Raw genomic sequence first — 21713 nt, 5'->3', positions numbered from 1 at the left:
CGTTTTAGGACAAAATGTGTATTTATTCAATCTTGAATTATAAGTGATTATGGCAGGTTTTTCTGCTTGCTGTCAAGTTCCAGGAACATAACCAGGGAGAAACAGGAATTGCTCAAGTTGTTACCTTGTTTCCATTTATATCCAGTTCTTTAAAACTCTCCATTCAGTTTTCTAACCCAGAATAAAAACACAAGTATGTTACAAGTGCTCTTGGGTAGGGAGAGCAAAGCTTTTATTTTTTAAGGCCATTATGATGAAGCAAACAAATGGTCTGTTGTATGTAATCCCTTCATTGTTATTGACACATGGGTATTGTAAAAGTAACTTCTGCAGGGGTTACAGGGGCCTAAGTAACTTAGCAGGAGGTCATAATAGCTGGCTGTGATGGCCACTGTTTCTCTCCTTTTAGTGAGGGTTTTTTATGTAATATAGAAAAATCTTTGAACCATTACACTTACATATAATCTCCAACTCAGCCCTGTACCTTATATTTGCAGGTAGCTACTTGCCAAAAATCAGTTACTTGGCCATTTGTGGGACTCTAATTTTCAGGGAATTGTAAACCATATTGTTGATCAGGGAAACATGGGAAAAGAAATGGAGAGAGAATCAGAGCAAGCAATTGTAGTTAGAGCAAGAGCCCCTGCCAGCTGCCTCCTTTTTTCTCTCTTCATAGGTATAAATACCATCCAAGTATGCCCTGCATTGCAGGGAGACTGGAGATCTGTTTGTTTTGCAGTTAAAGGGTAAGGGGGCCCTTTCTGGAAAATTTTGCTTTAATTTACATGTCTACCTCTGGCTTATATTGTTGTGTATGGCCGGAACTTAAGCTGTCCCCATATTTAAATGTCAGTGTACAAATACATTTCAGAACCAAATAAAACTTTTTTGTTGAGTATCCATCATTCTTCAAAATCACTTCACTAATTTCTTTCATTTCTATGCATAATCAGAAGTTGTTAATGAAGAATTAAAAACAATTCTGAGTCTGGTCAGAACCTGGGGCTTTTTCTTAACATAGGCAGCTATAAGTTTATGCCTTAATCGTTTTTTATTACATTGCTGAGTAAAAGGTAAAATGAACAAAGGTTACAGTTTAAGTGTTAATTGGTAGTGTGTTGACTTCTGTTAAATAGGTATGCATAAGATGACCCCACCAATTAAAGATCTGCTGCCTAGACTCACCCCCATCTTAAAGAACAGACATGAAAAAGTACAAGAGAATTGTATTGATCTTGTTGGACGTATTGCTGACAGGTAAGCAGATTAAAAATTTTTATAAGCAGTATTTGTTTTCACACTTAACCATTTTTTATTCACTTTGCAAGTTTGCTTAATGTTGCTCATGTAAGTATATATGGTCAGGCTATCCAGTATTAATATTTTCAGTGAGGTTTTAATTTGGATGGTAATGGGGGGTGGCAATATAGTTTTTAAGACTAAACCATTTTTTTCTGAGATTAATAATACATTTAATGCTTAAAATGATTTTGAGAACTGAATTTACAAATATACCTTTTAAAATTTCTTGTGACAAAAAATTAACTTTTTTTTTATATATTAGGGGAGCTGAATATGTGTCAGCAAGAGAATGGATGAGGATTTGCTTTGAGCTTTTGGAGCTCTTAAAAGCTCACAAAAAAGCTATTCGTAGAGCCACAGTCAACACATTTGGTTATATTGCAAAGGCTATTGGGTGAGTACTATTTACTTCCATATGTATTTTTCACTTTGTAATAAGTCCATTGTGTTGACAAATAATTCTGTTTCTGTAGAAGTCTCTTTTAAGACATGGTGTGAATAATGCAGTTGAGAATGCACTTTATTTAATCACCGACTTTGAATTTTTGAAATGTTTTCTTAAATTTAAATAGAATTAAAATAGATGGGAGGTTTTTAAGTTTCATTTAATCAGATCAGATATTTTCAGAGAGGGAAACTACCGGTTCTCAAAATAATTTCACATTTTTGTTGGTCCTTTTTAGGGTATTGCTTGAAATATTAAGGCCAGTTCTTAATTTAAAAAACCAGCATAATTCAAGTCTCATGTTAGTGTTTTTTTGTGTTTTAAAGATATTTTTCTAAAATTAATCCACAGACAATTGTAGCTATTTATTAATCTATGGTTATTTACTTTCACTCTTGTCAGAACCAAACCAAACATTGTAGAAAATGAAATACTACATGTACACGTGGCTTAATAACAAAAATATTTTTCAAGCAATAAAACATAACTAGTCAGATTAGTTATATGAAGTCTTCCCATCCACCTTCTTTTTGAAAGCAGTTATGTTTATTTCAACATTATGTAGTTGAAATTTGCAATAATAGCTGTTGTACTGTACTAGTATTTAGCTCCTGTGTTCTTTTAAGTTTGTGGTGAAATAAATGCTTAATAGATGTAGTAAAGGTATATGGGGGGATGATAAGAAAAGGAAAATAGGTTACATGTGTAGTGAAATGGGAGAATTCAATTTGGATGCTACTGTAAGATCGCCTCGCTCTAGTAGCTGTGTTTTAACCACTTAAAGAAATATTCATTCTAAATATTTAATTAAATTTCTTTATATTTCAGAATGTTTACTAAAGACTGAAAATTACATATGAAAGTGAATCCATTTGAGTTTTTTCTTTGAAATGGACATTTTAACATTAAAGAAGTTCTTAAGTAGAAACGATAATGCCAATGACTTGAAAATATTGTATTTTATCGTAAAATACGGTGATTACTTAACATAGTTTCATTCCTTTGCATTTTTTCTTTTCCCTCTGAGAAACGTTTTGACTTGTATTCTAATAGTGTGCTGACAACATTTGTTTTTTTTCAGCCCTCATGATGTGTTGGCTACACTTTTAAACAACCTCAAAGTTCAGGAAAGGCAGAACAGAGTTTGTACCACTGTAGCAATAGCTATTGTCGCTGAAACGTGTTCACCCTTCACAGTACTACCTGCCTTAATGAATGAATACAGAGTTCCTGAACTGAATGTTCAAAATGGAGTGTTAAAATCACTTTCCTTCCTGTTTGAATATATTGGTGAAATGGGAAAGGACTACATTTATGCTGTAACGCCATTACTTGAAGATGCTTTAATGGATAGGTAAGTAACTTGAACTAAATGCAAGGAAATAGTTATAATCCTTCTTTTATTTTAGAGTTTATGGAAATTACTATGTGATCTATTTTATGTGATGTAGTTAAAGAAGGGGAATAATAGCCTGGATTTTTCTGAAACTAGAGCCCATCCAGTTACTTTTGTTTACAGATTAAAGTTACTCATTAATGATCTTCCAAAAGGGAGACTTAACAACTTACGTCAGAATATATGTAAGACATGGGGACGAATAAGAATCATGCTCTGTAAAAGCCTAGACAAAAAGTAGGAGTAAACCATAGTTGATACTCTTCCGGGAGATATGCCTGAGCATCATGGTGCAGTCATTGATGTATGCGACCTGCAGTTAATAATTATGTTGTGGGCACTAATTAATTAGTAGAGGGTGGTAACGCCATCAGAAATTATTAAATGAAAAATAGTAGTTGGAAATTTATTAATGAGGAATATTGCCTCATTGTGAAGCTTAATAGATTAAATATTATTATAGTAAATGAGAGAAATAAGGATTTTAGTAAGTTCAAGTATTTTTTTTCTTATACCTTTAAGGTACTCTTACTACCTTTGAGGGCAAAGCACATGCATGAACTCATTTCTGTGCCCATCACAAACCCATTACCTGATGTTCATACTCAGTTAAATAATAGTAAAATGAATAATTCAATGATTTGTCATAAAGAAATTCAGTTAACATGGGAGATGATAATGTTTTTTTCTGTAGGTTTGAAAAAATTATTGGTCATTCTCTTCCTCTCCCTAAATTGAGTTCTTGAATGAAACTTAAAATTTTTAAGGGCAAAGATTTAATTTTGATTTAGTTTTCTATTGTATGCCAGTATTGAATTACTTCAAAAGATTTTAAATTTATAGAGTTTAAAATGAGATATTACTGTTAATCATTCATGGGTAGGAGTCATGTAACTAACCCCTCTTTAGTAGCGTACTAACATGTACACTGCATAGGGCTCTTGATTATATTCCTATCAAAGGTCTGTTAGAAAATATGGCTTATTTTTGAGCTATAGTGAGGTTTGAGTCATAAAGCAAAAATTCTCAAGTGAAAATGTTAAGTCAATTCTGAAGGCATTCTATGTCAGATAAGGTGTGAGATGACTGCATCTCTTCGATGCATTTTTGTAATTTAGTTTCTAATGGGCTGGAAACTTGTTTCCTGTGAAACTAAGACTGTATCTTAATAGAGCTTTTTTTCCCATTGCAGGGACCTTGTACACAGACAGACCGCTAGTGCGGTGGTGCAACACATGTCACTTGGGGTTTATGGATTTGGTTGTGAAGATTCGCTGAATCACTTGTTGAACTATGTATGGCCCAATGTGTTTGAGACATCTCCCCATGTAATTCAGGCAGTTATGGGAGCCCTGGAGGGCTTGAGAGTTGCTATTGGACCATGTAGAATGTTGCAGTATTGTTTACAGGTAGGTTAAAGATTTATGAAAGATTACTCAATGAAAAAAGTAATTTCGCTGAATTAAGTCACTGTTGCTAATTTTCAATAGGGTATAGTGTGCCAAATGGGAAAACAATTGTGGGGGAAAAGGCAGTTAGATTTTGTCTTTGTCCACTGCAGTTTTGTGTAATTGTCAGGTTTTTTTCCCTTTAAAGGGAAAGGTTTGGAATCATAAATTTATGGTTTGTTACTTGTATTAGTTATATATGTTCTTGAAAATTGAAATAATGTAACCTTTTAATTATTCTAGGGTTTGTTTCACCCAGCCCGGAAAGTCAGAGATGTGTATTGGAAAATTTACAACTCCATCTACATTGGTTCACAGGATGCTCTCATAGCACATTACCCAAGAATCTACAATGATGATAAGAACACCTATATTCGTTACGAACTTGACTATATCTTATAATTTTATTGTTTATTTTTGTGTTTAATGCACAGCTATTTCACACCTTAAACTTGCTTCGATTTGGTGATGTAAACTTTTAAACACTGCAGATCAGCATAGACCTGGTCATAGAAGCAAAGCTAGAAATCCAGTAGCATGATTTTTAAATAACCCGTCTTTGTTTTTGATGTTAAACAGTAAACGGCAGTAGTGATTACACACAACTATACTGGAAGGATTTCATTTTTAATTCATCTTTATGAAGATTTAGAATTCATTCCTTGTGTTTAAAGGGAATGTTTAATTGAGAAATAAACATTTGTGTACAAAATGCTAACTTGTGTGTGTTTTTTGAACATGACTTGTAAAATGCGGAACTTTGATCAAGTGTTGGTTTGTGTAGAATAAGTGGCTTAATTTCATTTTCTGTCACTTGGTTTATAGAAAGTAGTTAGCAGAATATAAACTATATAAAATGATGGCGTCTTTGTCAAAATGTCATTGTTCTGTTGATAATGACAATGAGAAGCTTTGGGGGTGTTCATTTCAAACTAGCACAACCATCCATCACCACAGAAAATAGAGCACCTTTGCGGAACTGTCTTGAATATTATTATTTTGCACTTACATAGCGCCTTTCATGTCAACATCTCAAAATGCTTTATGAGCATGTTTACGTTAGGTGATTCAAGTCCTGTCCAACTCTTGATGACTGGGTCTAGAAAGGGAGGAAGGTACCTTTGTTTCAAAATTACTTTCTACCTATCGGGAGTGAGGCTACGTAAGAAATGCTAATAGAATAAGACAATCTGGGTTCTTTTTCCATGTCATAAGTTACTACTCATGCTCACTTCGGCAGCACATACACTCAAATAAGCTACTACTCAACAATGAGTTCAGTAAATACTTGTTGAGCACCTGCTGTGTACCAGCTGCTAAGGGGTTGCAAAGGTGCCTTTCACCTGCCCCTTGCCCTTCAGAAATGCAGTATAATAGAAACGGAGAAACATCTAGTTACATGTTACGTACTGTGATACACTTGCAGTGCTAAAATGTCTAGGTTTGCTTCATTTGGCATTTAGTAATTGGATAAATTCATCTGTAGGTGTCCAGCAGAAACTGAAATGCCATTAAATTCCAGAGGAACCAAGCACTTACGCAGTACTTAGTATTTTTGGCAAATATTTTAAGTATGTTTTTAGCTTTTCTTAATTTTTCTGGCCAAGATTTTCTTAGTTTTAGTCTTTTTACTACCCATAGCTGTTTTGTTTTGGCCCCCTGTGTTAGTACTTCTGTGAACTCGATGCAAAATGAGCTTCTGCAGCAGCATATGCATAGGATGATTCTGCCACTAAGGAAAACCATTATCCTGGGACTGAGTGCTTGTTCCTTGAACTGCTAACACGGGCTCCCTGTTTTGGAGGCTTCCATGAGAAACAGTTTAATTTCTGACTCACAAAACCAATACTGAGCATCAGTTGACTCTCCAGGAAGAGTTTATACCTCCTTATTCCTTGTGTGACACAACTTTGTTACAGCAGGTCAGTGTGTACTAAAACACAATTTCCAAAATCATTTTTCTAAGTTTTTCTAACGGAAACCACTATGCAACTTTAAATGTTGTTCTATAGTTGCTGTCAAATGACGTTCAGTAAATACTAATCATGAAAATTAAAAACACAAGTAGATTTCAAAGCCAAGATTTGATTTTAAACCTATCTTGGGAAATTTTACTTACATTTTCAAGTACTTACATAACTTCAGTTTGATTGGGCCCTTGCTATTTATGGGAAATAGAAATGCTTTGCAGTGGCAGTGCGAATAAAGATTGCTAGTCGCCTTAAGTGACTTGTTACTGATGCAAATAATTTAAGAATGGGTGAGGCAAATACTGAAGGCTATGACCTTAAAAGTTGGGACCAAATAGAGGCTCAGAGATGTTTGCATTATTGTATATGTTTATTTGAATACGGAGAGCATTTTGTGATACACTTAATGTGAAAGACGCTATGTAAAGTTTTAACTATCTTTTAAAGACTTTATTTCGTACTTTATTTTGGTGTTGCTTAAAGCCAAACTTGAGGAAGAAATTAATGTGCTTAAGGGGACAGTGGGTGGGTTTTTCTGTGGGCTATTGTTGGTTTTGCTCTAGGCCCTCTAATGGAATTGATCTCTTTGGCTGTTCAATTTTTTTCATATTGTATTTTTAAAATTTGTTGTATGGTGCCCTGTGAGCATCAAGTGCCACCAAATGAATAAAACTTATTATATCTAAAGCCTTTAGACCAGTTTTTAATCTTAGTTGACTCTATTGCTGTTGCACTACACTCTGTTGTGGTTGTGCCATTTTAATGATCTCTGGGTTTTCCAGACAAGGGAACTTAATGTTGAAAAACCAAATTATTAAATAAGAAATTGCAAAAGACAGTTGCAGCTATATAGGTTCTATTGTTTGGGTCTTTCTTTGGTTTCTAATGCCTCTTAAATCTCATAAGGTTAAAAGGAGCAAAACAGTTAACAGGGTTTTTCATACTTGGCATTATTGACATTTTGGGCCAGATATCTTAATTGTGGGGCACTATTGCATGCACTGTAGGACATGGAGCAGCATCACTGACCTCTACCCACTAGATGCCAGGCAGTGGCACTCCCCACCCCAGTTGTGACCACCTGAAATGCCTCCAGATTTTCTCACCTCCCTTGGAGGGCAAAGTCTCTGGGTTGAGAACCACTGAGACTTGTTTAGCAGAACTCACATCGGTCTGATAAAGCATTTCATTTTAGGCAGCAGTTGCCTAGGACATAACTAGAAATACTATTCCACAAATACTTAAAACACCTACCTTGGATATATATCTCAGCAGTCCTGAGGAAAGCAAGCTGAAAACGTAAGACGTCATGACCGGTCTCTGGCCTTTGGCATTGTGCGGCACAGTGGGAGCCCGGTGTGCAGGGCAGGGGCATGAGTGACAGTGGCTTTATGGGGAATGCAGTTCAGGGCTCTCGCTGTCACCTGTGAGAGAGGGGTGTGGCATGGCTGGAGGAGGGGGGAAGGCAGGACACAGCCTTCCAAAAAATGTGGATGGGAAACCATAGAATTCAAAGTGACTTGATAAGAGAATTTAGATTTGCAAGGCAGTGAAGATTTATACGCAGGAGGGAATAAGTAAACGAGTGCAGGTCAGTGACATTTCTAGTTCATGCTTGAAAACTAATTTATTCTTAATAGTTATTTTAAAGGACATGTTTGCATGTCAGGTTGGACAGATAAGACTTTCATGGCCTAATAACATTTTGGAAGGAGATTTTCAACATGTTAGTGAATGAGAGGTTCTGGAGGGGATTTAGTCTGAAATGGTATCCTGGAATATCTTTGCTAGGAAGAAACCTATAAATGGGGTAAATGTTCCTATGTCTAACTCCTCCCAAACTTTGAAAAAAAATTTACTGAGAAAATAGTACAATGCACACTTATATATGTATCTAAATTCAACAATGAAAATTTTGCTACATTTGCTCTATTTTTAAACTAATTTCAAGAAACCATTATTAGAGGAATTTGTTACTAGAAAAAAAGGAGGCTGATAAGCATAAGAAAGCAGGTAACTGCTTGAATGAGTTTCTGATAAGGTGGAAGTCAGGGCACAGATGTATTCTTTTTGAACAGGAAGAGAAACATCCCTGCGTCCATCAGGAAAATGATGTGGGGTGTAGGCATGAAAAATTTGTCCAGGGCACATCAGAGACTGTCAAAACAAAAATAGTTTTACTGCTACTAGAAACGAGTAGACCTAAGTGAGGAAAATAGGATTTGTACAGAAAATTCAAACCGGAAAAACCTGGTCAAGTTTGACATCTGGTGTCTATAGTATGTAATATGTATGTATAATGTGTAATATGCAACTGGACGCTCTGTCATGAAATAGAATATAATTGACACATTTAGTAAGAAAATCTCTTAGCACCAATACGGTCACGAAGGAAGAACTGTTCATGTGTCGATGTCTAGGTCATTGCTACTGAGAGTGGTCTGGAGATCAGCATCAATGTCACTTGGAGCTTTCTAGGAATCCACACTCTTAAGCTCCACTCCAGACATACTGCATGAAGATCTGCATTTTAATGAGTTCCTAAGGTGATTGATATGTACATTACAGTTTGAGAAGTAATATAGTCAGGTGCCACTCCATTCTCAATGTGGTAATGACATGGTAATAAAAGGGACAGAAGTACCTATTTAGCTGTGGAAGCAATTGAGCCTATAGATACAGAGAGCCAAGAGGTGGTCAGAACACCCCCAAGATGGTACTTGGCTAAAACCTGAATAACATCAAAAGGGAGGGAACAAAATGAGTTGTTTTTGTTGTATAATATCAATTGCTTTTTCCAATAAGGCTATAGTATGGACTGAATGTGTCCCCCCAAATTCATATGTTGGAACCCTAATGTCTAATGTGATTATATTAGGAGACGGGGCTTTTGGGAGGTCATCAGGTCATGAGGATGTAGCCCTCGTGAATGGAATTAGTGCCCTTATAAAGGAAAGATGTGAGAGCTGGCCTCCCCTCTGTTCTCGGCCTTGTCAGGATACCGTGAGAAGATTCGTGAACCAGGAAGCAGGCAGGTCCTCTCAGGCACCATCTTGCTGGCCCCTTGACCTTGGACTTCCAGCCTCCAGAACTGTGAGGAATAAGTGGTGTTGAAGCCACTCAGGTCTATGAGATTCTGCCATAGCCTGAACTAAAATAGGCTGGTTAATTTAATGTAGTTAATAAACCTTGTTAGATGTATATCCATATTGCTTCCCCTACTTCACAAGTTCACGTTGGTTGTAGGCTGCTTCTCTTGAAGCCAGTATGAGCTGGACTGGGGCTGGAGAATCCTCTCCCTGCAGTGTGACATGCCTAAGCACAGTGCTTAATAAACATAACAGCTGTTGATACTGCTTATTATTTCTATCATCATGAAGGAGGAGACCTCAGTTGTCATTGCTGAAATTAGAGGGGATGAGGATTGGTGGGTGGCTTGAGAAGAAGCACTCTGGAAACAACTGTTGAGTTAATAAGAGAAGGAACTCATCAGGGACATTCAGGTTGCCTGTTAGTCCCAGTCTTGTATGGCTCAACAGCCCAGGTGGAGGGAGAAGCGTTTGGTTGGGTTGATCAGCAGGGCAGCGGCAGGAGTGAGAGGATCAGGGCATTGGTGTGAGTGCAATTGAGACTTGAAAACATAGCTTTGCTGTTCAAATAGTCATTTTAGAAAGAACTGGTGTCAATAGTTAGAAGCTCACTCCTCAAATTTTGTTTTTCTGGAGATAGTGATATGATTCTGTCTCAAATACTTAACTAATGAGAGATGCAATTCAATACATTTTCATTTTCTGATGGGCATTTTACATTTTCATGGCATTGAATAATCTTGAACAAATGATCTATTTGGCTTTTGAGTTTATGAAGTCATATCTTTAAGGGGATTTGTGACATGTATTCTCAAGGGTGTAAACAAAGTATCTCCAATTTAAATCATGAGGACTTCATTTCATTCATTCATTCATTCATTCATTCATTTGGCAAATATTTACTAAGTGCCAACTATTACAAGGCCAGCTGTTCTAAGCATAGTTGAAAATGTCCTTTCTTGAAAGATAGTGGAGAAAATATCAAAGTAACAGTAATAGAGGATATATTGCCAAAATAAGCTGCAGGTCAAGTTCTCAGTTCAGAGGACCAGAGCTTCCTTCATGTGGGAGAGGGAGTAAAGAAACTGGTTAAGAGGGAGCTTGAGGAGAAGGGTACATTTGAGCTTAACTTTTGAGGAAAAGTTAGAATTGCTCATATGGTGTAAGAAGGGAAGGATGAGTGAGGAATTTGACAAAGTAGTGATAGCTTGGGGTATGTCTAAAAAGTGGGTCTGGTGGGCAGCCCTAGTGATAAGAAATACTGGAAGATCAGATGTAACCCCAAGAAGTTAGAGCCAGTATCTGATATGTCTGTTCAAATCTGAACCTCCAGCACCAAATACAGTTCCTTCCTTACTAGGTATCCAATACGTATTATTTATTGAACAAATGAATGAATGAGATGTACTTTGGCTTCAGTTTATGGAAAGCTTCCAAGGCCATTCTTTAATCTTTATAGACAATGGATAATAACTGACTATTCAACATTCGTTTATTCAACAAATATTTATTGAAGGTTTTAAAGAAGGGAAATGGCATTAATTGAACTGTGCTGCAGGAAGATCAATATCCCTAGTTCATTTTCTTGATCCGTGGCATAGATTTACAGAGTTTCTCCAGCAAGTGTTCTCAGAGCAGAATTAGTTCAGAGCAGACACTCAGACTGACTGAGTCATGGCCCCCACCCATCTTCGTCTCATCTCCTTAACTGTGACGCTGTGGTCGCTGCCTCAATGCTGGCCAACCAGTGCAGAGCATGAGCCAACTGTAGAAGGAACTGGGATCGAGCTGGTTTCGTGTTCTTTCGATTTCTTGCTTGTTTGCTCCTTTCCTTAAAAATCTAATCTTTAGTGGTCTGGGGGATGTTAGAAAAATGATTGTTTATACAACATAGGGATGTAGAATATTTTGTATTTTCAGGGAGAAATGGTTAATAGTGAATCTTCCAAAAGACCATGGCTTACGGGACTGAAGGGTTTCCTGGACGTTTCCCACATGAAGAGTTGGGATGGGTGATGAGCTGTCTGTTTTGTTCCTGGGGCTCTGGCCAGCCACCCCAAGACATCATGTGTACAGGTCATAACAAGGTAAGGAAGCAGAAGTGGTTAATGCTCTACATTTGGATGATTTTCTTGGTCTCCTCTCAAAATTACACATGGTTCCTAACTTTTCACTATTTTTCTTAGAGGAAAAGAATAGCTTTTTCTTGCTCTAATGAGAAAAAGAAGTTTGTAATTAGATGGTAATGTTATCAATCATCTCTGTCCAAGAAATGTTATTAAAGGGGAGCGAACTATCTACTCCCCTTGAGGCAGTCACGAGTCCAGTCCGTGGAGGTTCACCGTGGCCTACTTGAGTTACCTGTCTGTCCTCAAGTGTCCCAAATGATTTGGACTTCTAGGGGAGAGGGAGTGGCCTGAAAAGGGATGGATGGTAGCTAATTATTGCTTAATATTATAGTGGATTAAAGAAAAAGACATGAAGGGAAATCCTTTTTTGAATGCAAGGCTGTTTTCCTGTGTGCTGAAATTTTTGTCTTGCTAGTTTTAACAAGAATCACTTTATTGACTGGGGCCTAGCAGAGAAGAGAATCATTCCTGATTTTTTAAGGTCCTGTAAAAGTGAGATATGGGCAAATAAAGAATGTTGTAATGATTAGGACCTTGGTGTTCAAAAGGAAAAATTATGAAACCTATATTCATTCAATAAGCAATTTAACAACATGTCTTAATTTGATTATTGTGTTATAATTTCCAAAGTGCTTTAGCATCTACTTGCTCATTTGTTCCTCAAAACAGCCTTATGAAACAGACATTTATTATATCCATGGTACAGAGGAGAAAATTCAGGCTCAGAGAGGTTAAGTGCCATTATTTGAACTGTGGGTCGTCTGACTACAAGCTGATGTTTTTTTCCATTGCTGTATGTATTTGGTGTTATATTTTCAACTATCTTAACTATTGAAATAAGTTTTTGACCGTGCTCTTCTGGACTAATAAGAAATATATCATTTTTTTTTGGAGGGGTGTCCTTTTCTTAACAAAATCTTTTAGGATCAATAAAGTTAAAGAAGTCACCAGGAGACCAGGAGAATGGAAAACCTTATTATAGGGTATAGAAATAAATGCATTTTTAGTGAGTGATAGAGAGTGAACTAAAGGGAAAGGAAAAAAATAATGGAAAAATTATGCCAAAAGTCTGTTCAAAGTGAAAACACAGGACTTATTGAAAAATGATGAACTAATTGAAAATGAATACATAATGGAAAACTGTAATGACTGATGCCTTGGTGCCTGTGTATTCTGAGAAAGACAAAACTGCTTTCATGAGGTGAAGCAATATGCCCAGCACTGAGGGGAAATGAACACAAAATTTTAAGTATAGGTTAAGTTTTCAAGTCCCATAGATGATCCCTGTTTTTTTTCTGTTGTCCTGTGAACAATAGTTGGATAATGTACAAATCTTTTTTAGCTACTTAGTGGCTTCTTTCCTGATTCAAGTCTTGAAGCAGGGTCCTTAGTTAGCTAACAAAATATTTCACCTTTTCTGAATGCAAGTGGAATGCATGTAGAACACAGGGCAGCTGCTGGTTGGATTTTTCTGCTCAACTGGCCCCCTCAGGAATCCCTTTTGCTTTCCTTTGTCCTGACCTCTGACCTGGCCATATTGTGAGGCAATTCGAAGAAGTGGACCAGGGCCCAGCAGTCATCAGGCAGGTGGGTTGCTGGAAATAAGCCAGCTCTCTGGCTGTGGTCTGAACTTGCCACCCCCTTCCGGGCTTTCCTGCCCTGGCATGTCTAGTTACTACCATCTGGAAAAGCCCTTTCCTTCTTTTGAAACTTAGCTGGCTCTTTCTTTGAGAAAGGGCTCCTTTTACTTCATCTGGAACTCACTGGCTAAGGTGCTGCATTGGCGTGCTCCCCCAGCACCTGGTACCCACATGCCCTTCCTTGCTCCATGTTGAAGTTGTTCATTCGCTCATGTGTCTTCCCACTGGTCTGTGAAAGGCGTGAGCCTGTGGACTGGGCCCAGCTTCTGTCAGCTGCTCAGTGTCTGTGGGCAGAGGGACTCAGTGAGTGGCAGCTGCCTGAATAATTCCAGACAGGGTATTACCACTGTGATTATTATTACTGCTGTGCAAGAACTTCTAGACAGCAAAGCAGGCAGGCACATTGTCGTGCAGGGTGTCATGCGGGGTCTCTGATTCCATTTCCCACATAAGAACGCAGGACATGGTGAGGCCAAAAAGGAACACCCACGGAGCCATAGGTAGGGGAGTCATATCACTATAGTCTCACTGGCAGCTGGGTCGGAGAAACAGGAAGCAGGAGCCACACTATTTGCAACCCTCACTGCACAGCTTGCTGGCTCAGCCACCGTCTTCTTTCTAGCGCCCATTTTTCTGCTAGCGTAGGCATGGCAGTTATATTAGTGGCCAATGGCTCACTGATTACAGCTAACGGCCAACTAGCCACAGCTGATGGCCATCCAATCACAGCTGATGGCCTTTTACTACCCGAGCCAGCACCTTTTCACGTGAGGCCGAGAGCCTGGAAACTGCTTTCTGGGGCTCTGTCCCCACACACATTTTAAAGCAAACAGTTCTTTGGTCTTAATTCACAAGGTGTGAGAATATCTTATTTCAGCATGTGATTGAGGAAATCCTGTAAACCTCTGTTCTGTGAAAAGCTTTGTTCAAAAAATTCTATTCCCTGTAACATTCTTAACTTCTGACAGGGGGCAGCAGAGCCCATGAAAACAAAGGCCATCCCCTTAACCGGTGGCTTGCAATCCTTTGGATCCAGACCTTCAACAATTTTCAGCAGAAACCAGCCTTTGATAATCTGCTGACAAACCTAACTGTGGACTAAAAGACTTTAAGGTAAAGTCTGGCTCTTTTTAATTTAATATTCTTTGAAGGCACCACACACAAAAAAATGTTTTAATGCAAATAATCATCTCCCTCACTTTATTATTGAGTAGGAAAAACTCACTTTTGCTCCTGTGTGTTTCTCCTTTACTAGTCACACAGAACACTTCACTTATGATTCTTCCGGTCACGAAATGTGTGGGTTGGATTTTTTGTTTTTTGTTTTTTGTTTGTTTTTAACCGCACCGAGCAATTCTCTGAGACACCAGCTGTGTGTCCTATAATTCAAGTCCCATGTTGTCATCTATACTTTTGACCAACTGGCTATAAATTGGGGTTCCCACGACCTCCTCCTTGGGTTTGGTGATTTGCTAGAATGGCCCACAAAAGGTAGGGACACATTTACGTTTATCAATTTATTATAAAAGGATATGATAAAGAGTATAGGTGAACATCCAGATGGAAGAGATGAGTAAGACAAGGTATGCGAGAAGGGGTGTGGAGCTTCTGTGCTCTCTACGGGCACAGCACTCTCTTAGAACCTCCACGGGTCACCAACCTGTAAGCTCCCCGAACCCCACACATTTGGGGTTTTTATGGAGGCTTCATCACATGGATATGATTGGTCATTAACTCCATTTACAGTCCCTTTCCTCTTCCTGGAGGGTAGGGGATGGGGCTGAAAGTTCCAAGCTTCTAATCATGGCGTGGTCTTTCTGATGACCAGCTCCCATCCAGGAGCCCACCACGCATTGCCTCATTAAAACAAAAGATGCTGCTATCACCCGGAAAATTCCAAGGAATTCAGGAGCTCTGTGCCAGGAACTGGAGGCAGAGGCTAATATTAGGGTGGTGCAAAAGTAATTGCTGTTTAAAAGGTTAATAATTGCAAAAACCACAATTACTTTTGCACCAATCATATATATATATTATTTCACAATGATAAAATCTTAAAAGAGACGAGTGCTTAATTTTCACCAGCAACTTGTAAAATGACGCTAGGGCCAGAGATATTTCCAGCTGGTATTAGGGAGAGTGTCAAAATTTGCAAATTAGTACCAGATGCTGGATCTATCTTCCCCTCACCCACCTTGGGGGAAAAAAGGGACAAAGTAATTTAAAAAACCACAGTGAAAGCAATTGACATAATAACTAAGTCAAATAGCCAGAGCCCAAATCGTCCCTCCCCTGCCCACCTGAGTCCTTGGGGGCCTGTCTCAGGCCCCACCCATTTTTGCAAGTCCAGTGTCCAGTGCAGGGTCTGGTGTGTGCCAGGCTGGTGCCCAGCAAGAGTGTGTGGAAATGAATGGACACTTTTGGTCTGATTACGTGTAAGTTCTCCAGGAGAATTTCTGAGTTGTATTTCACATCTACTTGTAAATACACGCAGGTGAAAAATTTGCACTCAGAAACGTGATCATATCCTGTTTCAGGTCTAACTTCAGGGGCTCTGCTAGTGTTCCATTATTTAAAATCGTGCAAAGGAGAAAAAGGGGCAAGATTCCATGTGATTGCCTGGTGGGTTTGCATAGGTAAGAGACATGTGGTGGGCTGGGTTTGGTTTCAGCCCACATGGTCAGCTTGAAATCAGGAATATAAAAGAAGTCTGCAGGAGATCCTAAAGTTCTCTGATGTCCTTCTCCCTCCTAGTCTAGAAATCCTAGGTGGTTCTGCTCTAATTCCTTCCAGTCGCTCTTTCCATCATTCCTGCAGTACCTTCATTGCATAGGCCTTCCCATCTTTTATTGTGTTGGCGGTTAGACCTCTGTTCCTTATCCCTGTCTGTTAGGTTCTGTTTGTATTTCTCAGAGGCAGATTTAAAAACTGGGTTCTTGGTCGTTAAGAAGAGCCTGGCCATTTCTTTTTATAATGACTCCAGGGCCTCATAAATTGACTTCACCTTTTTTTATTCCTTTGCTTAGAAGTTTCACATGATTCACTCTGTGTGTAGAGACAGCAATTTTCTTAACAGATGGGACAGATATTAAGAAACATCTTCTAGCAGATGAGTTAGATGAGACCCTGAAAGAGGATGTTCTGGGCCTGTTGGTTACCTAGATTGTTAATGGCAGACTTATATAATGGGGTCTTGGCCATGGGAGTAATAGAGAGCATGGAGGATAGGAGGAGACTTTCATTAGAGGAGAACATTCCCACAGAAAGGGAAACGGGTGGAGACAGAACCAAGAAGGTGAGGATGAGGGGAATAGTCTTCAAAGGGGACAGAGCATTTTGGGATATCTGTTTCTTTGCCAGGCTTTATGTGCTTTTTACATGCTTTATTCAGTTGCTACAACAGCCTTGGAAGTATCATAATGCCCATTTCTCAGATGGGACTACTGAGTCATGGGGGTCAAGTCATTTCCAGGACAGCTGCACTGAAGACCTCTAAAGACAACATTCACACATAGGTGTGATTCACATGAAACACCATGTAAGTGAATCCTCCTGGAATTATGCAATATTACACATCCGTTAGGAGGCAGAGCTCAGATTCATACATAGGCTGTCTAGCTCTACAGCCTGGGTTTTTAGCACCCCTTCATAGTGTATCTTCTAAGACAGCCTTTCCTGGAACTTGGCGTTGCCCAGTCGGGCCCTTATTTATATCGTGATTCCCCAAAAATAAGACCTATATTAATTTTTGCTCCAAAAGACGCATTCGAACTGATTGTCCAGCTAGGTCTTATTTTCAGGGAAACAGGATATATGTCTCCAATCTAACAAGAGAACCTTGCACAGGTTATAGCTGTGGGGGAGAAAAATGAACTTTGGACATGGAGTCAGAGGCCGGGATTTGAGTCGTGGGTCTTCCACTGACTTATATGACCTTAGCCAGTCACTTCACCTCTTCAAACAGCTATTTGCCTGTCTATCACGTGAAGAGAAGGATGGACCCTTCTTTCAGCCAAGGGTAAGGATCTGTGAGATTCATCAGTGAAAGTGCTTTGTAAGTTGGGAAGGTCTGAATAAACATGAAGGTTAGTACAAACCCAGGGAACACACAGGGCCAGCAGGCAGCCATTTCTTATTTGAGCTGATATGTAATACAGAATGTTGACTTTTTATGCCTGATTTGCTTCTGTGAAAAAGGTACAAGTGACAGTGGTTGGAGTCCGTAAACAGAGGATGGGGCCCTTGTGTGTGCGTGGGTGTGTGGGGTGAGGCAGGAGGCCAGGAAATGAAAACCATGTGGCTGCGAGTTGGGTCTTGAAGCCTCAAGCTTCCCCACGAGGAAGAAGAAAAACAGTGTGCTAGATGTTTTCGGGTGATAACAATGAGAAATATGAATCAAGCCTGTGTTCCTTGGCTTCTTGTGTGTCTCGAGCAAATGTGTCTGTTCTTTAGGCAGCTTAACAGCAAAATCGCCTTTCATTTGCTGAAATATGACAAAATTGGGCAGAATCAGAGGCTCAGGATGTGTAAAAAGGAGCTAGAAAATTTAAATAAGTCTTAAGTACATTGGCCTTAGGCATTTGGTTAAAAAGAAGAGGAATTGTGTGAACTTGGATCTTGCTTTCTTACTGTCCTCTACTGTTGTGGCCACGACTATATGCAAAAGGACTCATGTTTCCGACTCTAGTCTTTAAGGAGAAAGAGCAAAGAGAGTTCTTTTCAACAGTTAATTTTTTCCCCCTCCAACTAACTCTTGTAGGAAGGATCTAACTAGGCTTTCTAAAAGTTACATGGAAGGAGCTCAAGAAGTTTCATCCATAGGATTTGTAATGTGAGAGTGATGACATAATGACATTTATCAGTGAATAAAGAAGGCAGGGCTGACATTTGTGAATCAGATGGAACTGCTAAGGCAGGACACAAGTCTAAAGATTCTTGACCTGAATTTGGAAAACGGAATTAGCTCTGTTGTGTTTCATAACAATATGTATGGGTATTGTGGGGGGTTGAGGGGAGGGAAGAGAGAGAGAGAGAGAGAGAGAGAGAGAGAGAGAGAGAGAGAGAGAGAGAGAGGCAGAGACAGAGAGAATGTGCGTTTAATGAATTTAATAACATACAGGTGCTATGGTCAGGAATGAACAAACAGAGCAGAGAAGTACTGATATGTACTTGTCATGTGAAGCTCTCTCAACAGATTAAAAACCCATATCTGAATTAAAAGAACAGCTTCTCAAACATCTACCTTAACAGAGAGCTTTCACCCCAACTGACTGAGATTAGCAACAAACTCCTCATAAAACCAAATGAATGAGATGATCCTTGGTTATTGAGAAAAGGAGCTGAAAAAAGAAGGAAAGTGACCTTTCTCATAAAAATGGTCAGCGACTTTACATTTGAATTTTTCAGGCAATTCATTGACTTGTAGGAGCTGGAACAACTTCAAAGATTCTTTCATCCAATCCCCTCAGATGGGTAAAGTGAGACCCAGAGAGATTCAATCTTGTCCAAGGCCCATGATGGGAAAGGGCTGAGCCAGCACTGAGTTCCACAGTCCTCTGTCCACACCCTGATAAAAAAATCAGTGACATTTCCTCTTGAGGCTGGGACTTCAGATGTGGGGCAGTTGCTCTGGGATAAAGAGAAGCTCTCTTAATATTCTCTCATTTAAAAAGTTTGAATTTAACATCTGCTACAGTGAGAAGAAAATAAATTCCAACTGGCTGCCTTTTTCTTTTTGTTTTTTATTTAAGAGTGGGGGTGGAAAGAGGGGCTGGAAGTTGAAAGACAGTAACACGAGCCATGAAAGCACTGTGTGATTCACAATTGAAAGCAAAATGCTTTACAGATGCTACCAAAGAAAGAAACAGAGAAAGAGGGAGAGAAAGACAAAGAGGAAAAGGCAGTCTTGAACAAGAGTGTAACGCTTTACCGTCCATGTCAACCACGTAAAAGAAATCAAATGTTAACAAGTAATATGCTCACTAGGATCTTTCTTGAGTATTATTCACTGGGCACAAGTGACAGTAGAGTATATGTAACATATGTTTTACTTTTATTTATTTATTTTTCATTTTCATTTTTCAATTACAGTTGACATTCAAAATTATATTTGTACAACTAGTGATGAGACATTTATATAACATGCAAAGTGACCCCCTCCAATAAGTCTAGTACCTACCTGACACCATACATGGCTATTACCACATTATTGACTATATTCCCTCCACTGTACTTTACATCCCCATGATGTAACATATGTCTTATATTCAGAAGATTTCTGTAGTTCTGCATCCTAATTCTGAGCAAATGAAAGTGGATATCCTTGTCCTGGAGGTTCTTTCTTCACAAATCTAGAATCAGTCTTGAAATTCCAAGCATAGAAAGGGGCTGGTATGTGACTGGTGCTGTCAAAATACTAGAACTTGATCTTGCAAATCTAGTCAAAGCAGGTGAAAGTTCATTCTTGGCTTTGTCCATCTCTTTACACCAGGTCCTCACTCCCTATTCAGCCTGGCAGTAAACTCCCCCTGTAGTTAGCTATCTCTCCCAATAGGCATTAAAAAAATAAAAATTAAGCCAGAACAAATCTAAGAGAAGCCTGGAAAATCAGGATAGATGCTCCTTGATGATGTTCTGAAGGGATTTAGTTAGTATGATGAGATTTCCCAATTATTGCTGAACATGGACAAGTATATTTTGTCCACGTTAGATTATAAGTGATAATGACATATATTTAATTTCCCTAGAACATTGGTGATTTAAGGGGTCTCAATTAAAAATATATTTGACCACAGTAATAGAAAAAGACAGTTTACAGAGGCCTTAAACACATGAGTTTTAATTTCTTAACAAGAAATCTGGAAGTAAGAGTCTGATGATATTGGTTTGGTGGCTAAAGATGGTGGCTAGTGTCCTGGTAAATCTCTTGCCCGTTCCCCCAAGTTGTAGTACATTGACTAGTAGCCAAGATGCCCAAATACAAGGCAGGACGAAGAGGGGAAAGAGGAGGCCAGTTGTGTCCAACATTTTTTATCAGAAAAGCTAAAGCTTTCTCATATCTTGCTCCTAAGCAAATTTCTGTGTATGCCTCATTAGAAATTTTTCCTATGCTTCATTGGCCAGAAGTGGGTCACATGGCCACCTCCACTTGCACAGGGAGGAGGAAAAGCAAGAAAGAATTATCATGCTTAGTTTATGCCGATTTTGATCCACCTGAGACTGGGTACATTGTTTATGTGAACCAAATCAGGATTTCGTCAGCAAGGCAGAAGGGGAAGAGTGGCTGTGGATCTTGTGCCATCACTAACAGTGTGTATCACACAATGGAGTTCCAATTTAATACATTTACAAGTGTAATTTTTACTGTTAATAGCACACAAAGCATACTTAAATGCAGACATTTTTACTGCATTATTTACCCTTGCTTCTTTACCTGTGCCTTGATAGCCTTATAGTTTCTATATAGTTTTCTTTGAAATGGTCATTGGCATTGACTTTCTGAAAAGAAGCGTGGTTAAGACTAACCCCGGCTGCTTGGCTCCAGGGCTTTGACCTGCACAGAACTGCCTCAGTTTTCTTGTACGTATATCTTCATGAACAGCTGGAAGTAATTTTCAACCTAAGCGTTCACATTTCATGGATGGGTGAACTTTACAATAACTTTTGAAGCAACTATGCTAAAGCTCATGCATCTTTGATTGAACACTTAACTAATCCCATCCATTTCATTGGTGCTGAAATATTTAAAAACTCTAAAAAGGTTCTTACTCAAGTTCTAGAAGAAATACAAGAAAGGCACAAAGAACAAATCATGTCTTCTCTGGTCGCTCTTAGTATATTCAGACTATTTTCTACACAACAGCCGAAGTGATCCTTCAAAATCAAATGTAGCCCATCACACTCCTGTTCTCTGTCCTCCAGTGGCTTCCAGTCATAAGTTGACAAAATCCAAAGTCCTTATGATGGCTTTCCAGGCCCTAAGCGACCTGGGCCTGTCTGTCTCTCACATTTTGTTTGGCCTTGTAAACAAGGGGTGTATCTGTGAATCTTATCGAAGTCAAAGAGGAAAGGTGGTTCTTTGCAGTAATCTGTTCTCCAGAACACAAAGAGGGGAGATTTCTTAACTTTCATTGTTTCCCAGGATCACAGGGCATAGGTAAAACTCAACATTTGTATAATATATTATAAATTATATAATGCATATATACAAACAATTATAGCTATAAGATAAAGCTATTATATAGAGATATGTAGAACATATATGACAAAATATTACATATAATAGACATACACAAACA

The 21713-nt window shown here is 38.7% G+C and overlaps 1 protein-coding gene across 6 annotated transcripts in view; it reads left to right on the top strand.

Annotated features, from left to right (window-relative positions):
• SF3B1 (splicing factor 3b subunit 1) overlaps positions 1–7407 on the top strand; it is a 48402-nt gene extending 40995 nt beyond the window's left edge. For 5 of the 6 annotated variants that reach the window (XM_081051835.1, XM_081051837.1, XM_081051836.1 and 2 more), the window contains 5 exons: positions 1137–1257; positions 1565–1696; positions 2829–3101; positions 4336–4552; positions 4835–7407. In XM_081051835.1, coding sequence (XP_080907961.1) covers positions 1137–1257; positions 1565–1696; positions 2829–3101; positions 4336–4552; positions 4835–4993 — 902 coding nt within the window. In that variant the 3' untranslated portion in view covers positions 4994–7407. Of the gene's footprint in view, positions 1–676; positions 747–1136; positions 1258–1564; positions 1697–2828; positions 3102–4335; positions 4553–4834 lie in introns of all 6 variants that reach the window. The other variant, XR_013993541.1, reaches the window with a different exon arrangement.
• Positions 7408–21713: the final 14306 nt, after the last annotated feature.

This window comes from Rhinolophus hipposideros (genome assembly GCF_964194185.1).
Source record: "Rhinolophus hipposideros genome assembly, chromosome: 6".
In the NCBI taxonomy this organism is placed as follows: domain Eukaryota; kingdom Metazoa; phylum Chordata; class Mammalia; order Chiroptera; family Rhinolophidae; genus Rhinolophus; species Rhinolophus hipposideros.
This window is presented reverse-complemented; position numbering and strand designations above follow the sequence as displayed.